Raw genomic sequence first — 10,271 nt, 5'->3', positions numbered from 1 at the left:
AAATCCTTTTATTATTTACCATGCTGTTAATTTCCTATAAGGTATTTGATTGGCTTAGAATTATAAACATTGTTCCACTCTTTCCAATTACACTGATTGCTGGCATGTCTATTTAATTGGTGGTTTGAAAGATGGATTTAATGCAACCATCATAATCCCTGCACGATCTAATCTATAGCGTCTTATTAAGTCACTGTTATCCATTGTCTGCAACACATTTCTTCTCCCTCTTCGTCTTTTCTCCACTGCTAAAGAAACTCTTAAGCCTCTTAAAAGTCCTCATCCGTGCTCCTAACAAATTTGACCTTAAGACCTCTTTTAAGGGTTAAGATGCTTTCTGAATTACTTTTTTCTTTACTAGGATTTTTTAGTTAATTTTAAGAGTAAACGCCCTCATTTCTAAGAATTTTCTCAGAATTTTGTCACTAGGAGCTACTCTTTGCATTAAGATTCTTTATGAATATGGGCCCAGGACTATATGTTTTGTTTTTGTTTTTTGGTCCGGACCAAACAGACCAAACAAACCGAACAAGTGTGAACGCACCCTAACAGTGTAAAAAGCTCACCATGCATGAAACAGCACCCCCCCCCCCCCCCCCTTAAGTAATACTTGTTTTTTTCTTCAGTGAAAATTGCAAAATCACTTTTTCTTCCCAACGTGATAACTAGCTGCAACTCACCAAATGAAATGTGACAATTGAAATGGTTATCATTCCATAATAGGTTCTGTTTCACAACATTTCACCAAATACATTTTTAAACTGAAATTGAAACTAAATCTTACAAATTTGAAGAAAAAACTGTCTGTTTCACTCTAAGACCTGGTCGTGTATTTGTAGCAAAGCTTCAAAAGTTCCGTCTCATGTTCTGCATGATTTTGAAGTCATGTAATCATAACAGTGTTGCATTTAAGCATGTGCATTGGTTAAGCCCAAACTCGCATAAACAGGCAGTCACACCCCGGCCTACTGCTAGATCAGGCCATCCAGGGCGTTTCCTCTCACCTCTTTACCATCATCCTTTACTTCACTGTCAAGACAGCTCTCTGAAACACACAGACTGATGCTCAACTGGTGAGTACATTTCTAAACATTATTTTTGGATTAGTTTATGTTCTGAGTTGCAGAGCATTTTTGTACAGATTGTAACCACATTTTTCATAAGGGCTGAAAAGGGAAATTTTTAATTCAGAAATGGCGCTACATGAAGCCTTTCAGAAAGCCATTTTGCAAATGTTCTCTTTAGTTTAAGATTCAAACGAAAGACATTACTGAGCAAACTCTGGCTTATGAGCAAACAAACAAGCGAAACATGGTTCCTGATTCATGACCAACATCAAGGCGCATTTCATGACAGGAAACCACAATGAATGATAAACAAGTTCGTGTTCAACTAATGGTAAAATGACAAGACAAAATAAAAAGCTGTAACATGAACACCAAAGTTCTTGTGTGAGAATTTGAACAATCCAGTCGAAACAGAAAGGTAATCTGGAACACAGCTTGCCATGCTAGTATTTAGGATTGTGATTAAATTAAAAAAGGATTGGGGAAAAATAAACCAAAGCCTTCTTGCATCAATCCCAACCACATTTTAACCATCGCCTTCAAGCTTATGTAAGACTAGTCTCATTATTCTAGTGCCTGTGGTCATGGTGGTACAGTCACCGCTCTCATAATGACTGCCTACAGTGATGCAGGAAAGGGATGACTTAAAGGCTCACTGAAGTGCCTTGAAACACGCAGCATTATTTAATGCGTTGATGTAATTTCCACTGAAACAGGAAGACAGGGCGGCACAAATTGATCAGCTCCTCTGCTTTTTAAAAAATAGCCAATAGTGGTTAGATGATATCACAGCTCGTGATATCCTAATCTCTAACCGTTTCTCCTAATTTACGCCATATCTCTTTAAAATACAGAATTCTGTGAAGAATTCGAATGGGTCCTGTGCGTTTTGTGGTTCAGACTTCATTCGCCCCAATGGAAAGCATATTTAGACTGTCTGAATCGTTCCCTGTCCCCTATATAGTGCACTATGTGCCATGTAGAAAATAGTAAATGTGTGAACAAGTGACCGATTTCAGCCACATCTTCAGCGTCTATTTATAGTGTAAGGGGCGGGGCTTCAGATTCATTCATTTGATTGGACAGAGAATCCGAAGTGCAGCGTGATGTCATCAAAATCATTGATCCATATATTGGCGGAAGTGAGAGACTGTATGCTGTTTTGAATGCCTTATATCTTGTAAATGTGCATTTTGTCATTGTTTTGGTGCACACTTGCTTATAGATAACAGTGAGGCTAACATATTTACACTAAAAGCCAAAAAAACTTCAATTTTGTTTTCATGGAGACTTTAAAATTCGACAAATAATCCAGTTAAAGCGGTTTTGACATCAAGGACTAAAAAAATCTTGATCAAAATCCCCTAATAAGCTAACCTCAAGCAACAAACTTGTATAGTTCTGTTCAAATTATACTTTTATTAAAACAAACTTTTATTAATTTCCTGGTATATATATATATATATACACACCGATCAGGCATAACATTATGACCACCTTCCTAATATTGAGTTGGTCCCCATTTTGCTGCCAAAACAGCCCTGACCCGTCGAGGCATGGACTCCACTAGACCCCTGAAGGTTTGCTGTGGTATCTGGCACCAATATGTTAGCAGCAGATCCTTTAAGTCCTGTAATTTGCGAGGTGGGACCTCCATGGATCGGACTTGTTTGTTCAGCACATCCCACAGATGCTCGATTGGATTGAGATCTGGAGAATTTGGAGGCCGAGTCAACACCTCAAACTCGTTGTTGTGCTCCTATTCCTGAACTATTTTTGCTTTGTGGCGGCGCATTATCTGCTGAAAGAGACACAGCCACCAGGGAATACCGTTTCCATGAAAGGGTGTACATGGTCTGCAACAATGCTTAGGTAGGTGGTATGTGTCAAAGTAACATCCACATGGATGGAGGACCCAAGGTTTCCCAGCAGAACATTGCCCAAAGCATCACACTGCCTCCGCTGGCTTGCCTTCTTCCCATAGTGCATCCTGGTGCCATGTGTTCCCCAGGTAAGTGACGCACACGCACCCGGCCATCCACGTGATGTAAAAGAAAACATGTGATTCTTTAGACCAGGCCACTTTCTTCCATTGCTCCGTGGTCCAGTTCTGATGCTCACATGCCCACTGTTGGTGTTTTCGGCGGTGGACAGGGGTCAGCATGGGCACCCTGACTGGTCTGCGGCTATCCCGCCCCATACGCAACAAACTGTGATGCACTGTGTATTCTGACACCTTTCTATCAGAACCAGCATTAACTTCTTGAGCAATTTGAGCTACAGTAGCTCGTCCTGTTTGATCGGATCACACAAGCCAGCCTTCGCTCCCCACGTGCATCAATGAGCCGTGCTCCTGACCCATGACCCTGTCGCCGGTTCACCGCTGTTCCTTCCTTGGAGCACTTTTGATAGATACTGACCACTGCAGACCAGGAACACCCCACAAGAGCTGCAGTTTTGGAGATGCTCTGACCCAGTCGTCTAGCCATCCCAGTTTGGCCCTTGTCAAACTCGCTCAAATCCTTACGCTTGCCCATTTTTCCTGCTTATACATCAACTTTGAGGACAAAATTTTCACTTGCTGCCTAATATATCCCACCCACTAACAGGTGCCGTGATGAAGAGATAATCACTGTTATTCACTTCACCTTCACCAGGTCATAATGTTATGCCTGATCGGTGTGTCTGTGTGTGCATATATATATATTTGTTATATTAAGTTTGTTTTATAACTTTATTAACTATATTAAAAATATATTGCTATATAGTTTATATATTACATATATATATATAGAAATATAAATAAATAATTATAAAGAAGATAATGATAGATTTCCATACCTGAAAAAAGTCGGTACAAATGTTTTGATTTTTTCTAAGCATGGAAAATCTTGAGAATTTCTACGATAAACAGTTCATTTGTAATTCATCAATATTTAATTGGCTTTGTCAATTATCTTTTTAACAATCCCAATCAAAGTCATGGGAATTCGTTGCTCTAATGGGAGTATTGATTCAGGACAGGGAACTACTTACCATGGGGCTCAAAATTGGTAAACAGCAGAGGTGTTTAATAATGTTGGTCAAAGTTGAAGCGTTTCCTGTCTTCCTTCAGTATACCTATTTGCACTTAATATCTAATACAGTGAGTCATACTACAATCGGGGAAGTGCGTTGTGCTGTTTCCTAGGAAGTGGCGCCTCCTTTTATGGCCTATAGAAGTTTTCACTATCCGAATTCCGCAGCGTCTAGTCGGCTGACTGCAGTGACATCACGATTACACGAGGAGCGTCCCCTCAGTCGCTGACCAATGAGCGTGCGTTATGCAAATGAGCTCGCGCAGGTTCGCTGAGTAGTGTACGCGCGCTCCTCCTGCTAGCGCTCAGAGTAACTAAAGACCCTCAAGCTCACAACACACACACACACACACACACCGTTATCACTCTAATCCTGCGACGCACAGTTAAAACGGGCAAAATGCGCGTCTAGCCTCATTTCAACGACACAAGAAGAGTTTCTTCTGACCTGAACTCGGATTTTGTTTCTTACTGGAGTTACTGAAGAGCGGGGACGCGCAAGATGAAGTACAAAGTAAGTGACTCTTCATTCATGCGCGCTATTTCCGTAAACTTACATCAAAACACATCTGCTTACTATGGTCAAATGAGTAGAATTTACATGTACCTAGCCTACTTCACTCGTAAGAGGGATTCCTGTGACTTTTCGAAATGAAAGAGCAACTGTTGAACTGTAAGATAGAATGATACAATATACAAAGAGGTATAAATTGCACATTGTTCGATTTATGGGCATTTATTAGCCTATTATTATGTGAATGCTCATTGCAATCTTAAGCATATTCAATGGATGACGCCTTTAAAGCATCCTTCCCTTTTAGAACCAATGATATTTCATTAAATACTCCTTAACTTGACAACCGGCTGGCTCCAGCTCTGAACAGCAGTAATTTGTGTGTGTAACCAACCATGGCTAGTATGATCCAAAAGCAAAGTGCAAATCACATCATTTATTACAGCCGCGACACAAAAGCGCTCTTTGAGCTCCATTGTAGCGAGACTTGTAATAAATGATGTGATTTACACTCTGCATTTTCAAACTCAAGTTACTCGGAGCCACTTGAGGATATATGGGGCCATTCATTAGCCCAAATCTCCAGCCCCTTTTCCAATTTGAGCCTCACTGTGATTGTGTAATGTGATGTTTTAAAGCAAACAGCATGCATTTTGTTCAGACTAACAGGGTTGCTGTTATACTTGTTCCTGATGGAGACCGAAAACTACTCCAGGATTTTATGTGCATGTCCATGTTTGATTTGTGCATAGATTGCCCATTACACTGCCAGGACTGTTCATTCTGAGGGTTTGTTTTATGGACATCATTTGAAAATGATGAATAGGCTCATTAATAAACTCTTTATCTAAATATCATTAGGTAACACTTTATTTTAAGGTGACGTAGTTACACGTTTCTATACTATAGTAATAACAGTAAATATACATCACTAACTAACCCTAAAACAAACCATACTCTATAGTAAGCACATGTAGTTAACTAATATTATTCAGTACTTATTTGAGTAAGTACAATGTAACTACGTCACCTTAAAATAAAGTGTAACCCATTGTTAGTTTATTCGCAGTTCATGGTATTTTGATTATTATTAACATAGTAAAGGAATCATTCATCTAGAAATTAAGTTTTTAATTTGATATCTTCTGAGTTAGTGAGTTGAACTCAAGAACTGGATCAGTACAATTTATGAACAACTAAATCATAAAAACAAACAAAGAATGATTCATTCACATGCCATGAGAGCTTGGGTGTATGTCAAATTTCTTTGTAAATAACGACATGGCTTTGTGTGATGAACAGAATGTATTGAAAAGGAAATTGAAATGTATTGTATGGCTTCAGGACACTTGGAATATAGTGCATGAGTCTTATCGACTACTTTTAAGGGTGCTTATTTCATCATTTTCAAGCTTGACAGCACCAGACCTCATTCACTTTCAAAAGATTGGCCCAGATTTGAAAACAAATTCACCTTTTGTCTAAAACAAGCTGTCATCCTTTCAAAAGTTTCCCCAGCTGATTTAGGGGCACAGAAGTATGGCTAAACTTTGGCCAATGTACTTCCAATCCAAGTGCACATAGCGTGGGGGCAGCTTTTCATTCAAGAGAAACTTGGCTCTTGTGTGCAATTCCCTCCCCATTTGCATAGTCTTTGAGGCTTTCAGTCCTTTGGGAAGATTTGCTTCCTACTTTGGTAGGAGGATCGAGCAGCTCTTCCTGAATGGAATGCTTTTGTCCGCTTCACACTATCTGGGGAATGTGGAGTACTTGGCAAGTCACAGACTGTTAGCGCATATCAGACTGTTTGGATTCCTCTACAGTAGGACAATGAATGAGCATCTCTCACAAATGTACTTCAAGCCTATCTGTTTAATGACACCAAATTAGTCATCAGCTCGGCTATATATATTTCATTTGTCATAAATATATATACACACATGGTACCATTTAATAGTTTGTTTTTTTACAAAAAAGTCTCATGCTCAGGAAGTATTTATTTGATCAAAAATACAGGAAAAATACTAATATTAAGAAATATTATTACAGTTTAAAATAAATGTTTTCTATGTGAATATATAGTAAAATGTAATTTATTCCTGTGATCAAAGCTGAATTTTCAGCATCATTACTCCAGTCTTCAGTGTCACATGATCCTTCAGAAATCACTCTAATATGCAGATTTTCTGCTTATTAAACATTTCTAATTATCAATGTTGAAAACAGTTGTGCCGCTTAATAATTTTTTCGAAACTGGGATGCATTCTTTTACATTTTCTTTTTTTGATTCATGTTCAAAAGAACTGCATTTATTTGAAATACTAATTTTTTAACATTTAAATGTCTTATAATAATTTATTTTAGTTACTGACATCGATACATAAATATTTATATTTATCAATTTATTATAATATTTTACAATGTATGTTTACAACAATTAATACATTTTTTATATTCATTTATTTGTATTTTTATAGATATTAGTGGTGTAAAATCGATTAATTGTGATTAATCGCATCCAAAATAAAAACATTTACATAATACATGTTTGTACTGTGTATAATTATTATGTATTAATAAATACGCACATAATTAAAAATATTTATGACATGAATGAGTGTGTATTTATGCATAATTATACACCGTACAAACAAATTGCGATTAATCGATTTGACAGCACTAATACATACATTATATATATATATATATATATATATATATATATATATATATATATATATACTGTAAAATCTAATTAGCTAGACTTGCTTAAAAAACCATGCAAACTGATTGCCTTAAAAAACAGGTAAAGGGAAATAGGAATAGTATGTAAATAGAAATGCTTAGTATAGTTCTCTTACACAATAGTTCTAGTAACTAAAAAAGAATAGAGAGTACTTGATATTTTACTTTAGATTTACTCTTGATTTTAGTATAGCTACCATTGTTGTGTTTTGCATGCTGAATGTCTGTGTGTGACTCAAGCATGGTCAACTGAAAGATATTAATAGAGACAAATATAGAGGGATTATATCAACCCAATTAAAAGTTTAACAAGGTGTTTATGACAGAAGTGTTAGCAATAAAATTCTAAACGATCATTATACGACATAAAGGGAAATATTGCATATACAAATTTTAAACTATAATTAATTATTCAGTCAGAAGTTAGGTCAACTTTTAAAAGCAACCTATCTATTACTTCTCTTCCTTTGAAACCAAATAACTGTGATTTCCTGTGGCATCGCTGCTTCAATAGAAAGATAATTACAACAATATGAATGTTCCAAGTGCCCAACCAAAGGGAACACTGATCACCATAATGGTGACCATAAGGCACTTAAACCTGTCAATTCATCTTAACTTGGGTTTTCTGAGTAAACAAGGAATAGTATGTGAACAGTACATATTACTAGATTTTGTACAATTAAGTTAAGTTTTTCTTTATGCATTTATTCCTTTTAGATTTCGGGATGACCTGTATTTTTCTTTTTTGCGAGTTTCATCCTGTAGCTTCAGAGGAAGTTACATCAAAACAGATCCGATTTCCTTTTATCCTCTGTTGACACAGAGAGATCCTTTGTTTGGCTGGCATTTCTGAAACTTTTAAAGCATCTTTACCTCAGAGACTGGTTTACTTTGCAGAGGAACTATCACAGGGTTATTCTCCCGGGGTATTTGAGGGCCAGGGCCACAGGGGCGAACTGGTCATGCTGTTGTTGCTTCTGACGCAGAACAACTGATGTACATCACCCTGAGTGACACACAGGCTGTTCTCAGCTCACGGTCTGATAACTAATCCGTCAAACCCAACAGAGTGGACAGACAGCTGACGGAATAACAATACTTCCTCAGTTTAGACCTGAAGATTAGAGATTGCCTTAACCAAACACTCTCAAGTGGTTATTTTAGGGTGTCAAGAAAGTCCCTCACGCAATCATGAGGTGCTGTTTTTAGTTAAATATTAAGTTTTTCCACCTTTGGAGCATGCAGCGAAGACACTAAACAGACTTCATCTTTCATTCTCAAGGGTCACATGGTCCACATCTTGACGTCACGCATCACAAAGGTCAGTCAGAACCCGGGCCTGTTGACGTCAGTTATGTTTTCCAACAGGTGTGCAGGTGTGAGAAGATACACAAGACGTAAATAATCCCCAAACAAGCAGACCTGTATGGCCACTTATTAGATTTCAGAGCTCCTGTAGCCTGTTTATGGGGATCTGGGAGCAGTTTGAGACTGTTACGCCATAGAGAACATCGAAACGAGAGCCGACCCCTCCTTCTCGACACCCAGACACACTCAAACGTCTGTACCCTGCTTTCCTGCTTTCCTGCTTTCTTTTCACTCTTATGTAACTGTGGCGCAAATGGCCTGACAGGCACAAAGAACTGATTAGGTGAAGAAAACGTTCTGGGTTTTTTTTTTTTCATCTCTCTCCAGGCTGTAATCCAAGATGAGGGTTTTGTTTGGAAATTTACATTGTTATCAATCAGTCTGAGGGGACATAATAGGGGGTTGCCCGACTGTAATGAAAAGCAATGGGAAATACAAGGTAGAGAGAGGGTAAACAGGGTGATTTTGCGGTTTGTTTTGTGTGTTAGAAAGACAAAATTGTAGCTATCCTCACGGATTTCTGTAAGGATAATCACAAAGGAGATCTTATTTGTTTCTGAGATTAAATGGAGACCAACTGGAAAAGTTTACTTAAGTCGTTTGATTCTCAATTTTCTAATGAAATTGATCCTAGCAATCTCACATGTATCACATCTGGTGTTTCTGAAAACATTCGTCAACACTGTAAACCCGAATAAGTTGGCCAAATAAAAAAAAATGTGTTTAAAGTTCATAAATTCAAAGTTCAAGTAAGCAGAACTGGCAGATTTTTATTTGAATTGTATTTGTATTTGATAACTTTATTATCATGTAATCTCAATTTAAATATTTTTAGTTGTGGAAAGTTCCTAGCGTTAACTAGTAAGCCTTACATTTTTAAGTAGTCAACTTTGTTTCAACCTAAATTACATTAAACTGACTTAAAGAAAAAGAGTTGAATCTTGTGTAATTTATCCAAAAAGTTGAAAGTGCTTAACTTCTTTTGATGAGTTAAAGCAATGTAAAAACATATGTTTTCACAACTTATTGATCATATACTTGCTAATTGGTAACACAATAACACAATGCTTGGATAGAATTAGCATAGCAAAGCAATTGCTGAATGAGTATTGGACATTTTGTCTTTTGATTCTCAACATTTTCTAATGAAATTGACCCTAGCAATCTCATATGTATCACATCAGGTGTTTCTGAAAACATTTGTCAACACTAAACGCGGATAAGTTGGCAAAACTCAAAAAAATTGAGGTAATCAGTTCAATAATTTTTTAAGTTAAGAAATTCAAAGTTTAAGTAAGCAGAACTGGCAGATTTTTATTTTGTACTCATACATTTTAATAGCTCTTAACTTTAAATAGTATGCGTTGAGTAAGCTTTTTCAAACAGTACATTAAACTTAAAATCATGTCATCTCAACTTAAATATTTTTAGTAGTGCACTTCACTGTGAAAAAGTTGCTGCCTTACATTTTTAAATACAGTTAACTTGGTTGTCATT

General features: G+C 37.1%; 1 protein-coding gene across 2 annotated transcripts in view; it reads left to right on the top strand.

The window, feature by feature from the left end:
- Window positions 1-1,039: 1,039 nt before the first annotated feature.
- nedd9 (neural precursor cell expressed, developmentally down-regulated 9) overlaps window positions 1,040-10,271 on the top strand; it is a 36,834-nt gene continuing 27,602 nt past the window's right edge. Inside the window, exon 1 of one of the 2 annotated variants that reach the window (XM_079828657.1) lies at window positions 1,040-1,073. Coding sequence is in view for 1 of the 2 variants with exons in the window: in XM_079828656.1 (XP_079684782.1) it covers window positions 4,647-4,658 (12 nt within the window). In the remaining variant the exon portion in view is untranslated. Of the gene's footprint in view, window positions 1,074-4,451; window positions 4,659-10,271 lie in introns of those variants that run through there. The other variant, XM_079828656.1, reaches the window with a different exon arrangement.

This window comes from Gobio gobio (genome assembly GCF_949357685.1).
Source record: "Gobio gobio genome assembly, chromosome: 11".
NCBI classification, from domain to species: domain Eukaryota; kingdom Metazoa; phylum Chordata; class Actinopteri; order Cypriniformes; family Gobionidae; genus Gobio; species Gobio gobio.
This window is presented reverse-complemented; position numbering and strand designations above follow the sequence as displayed.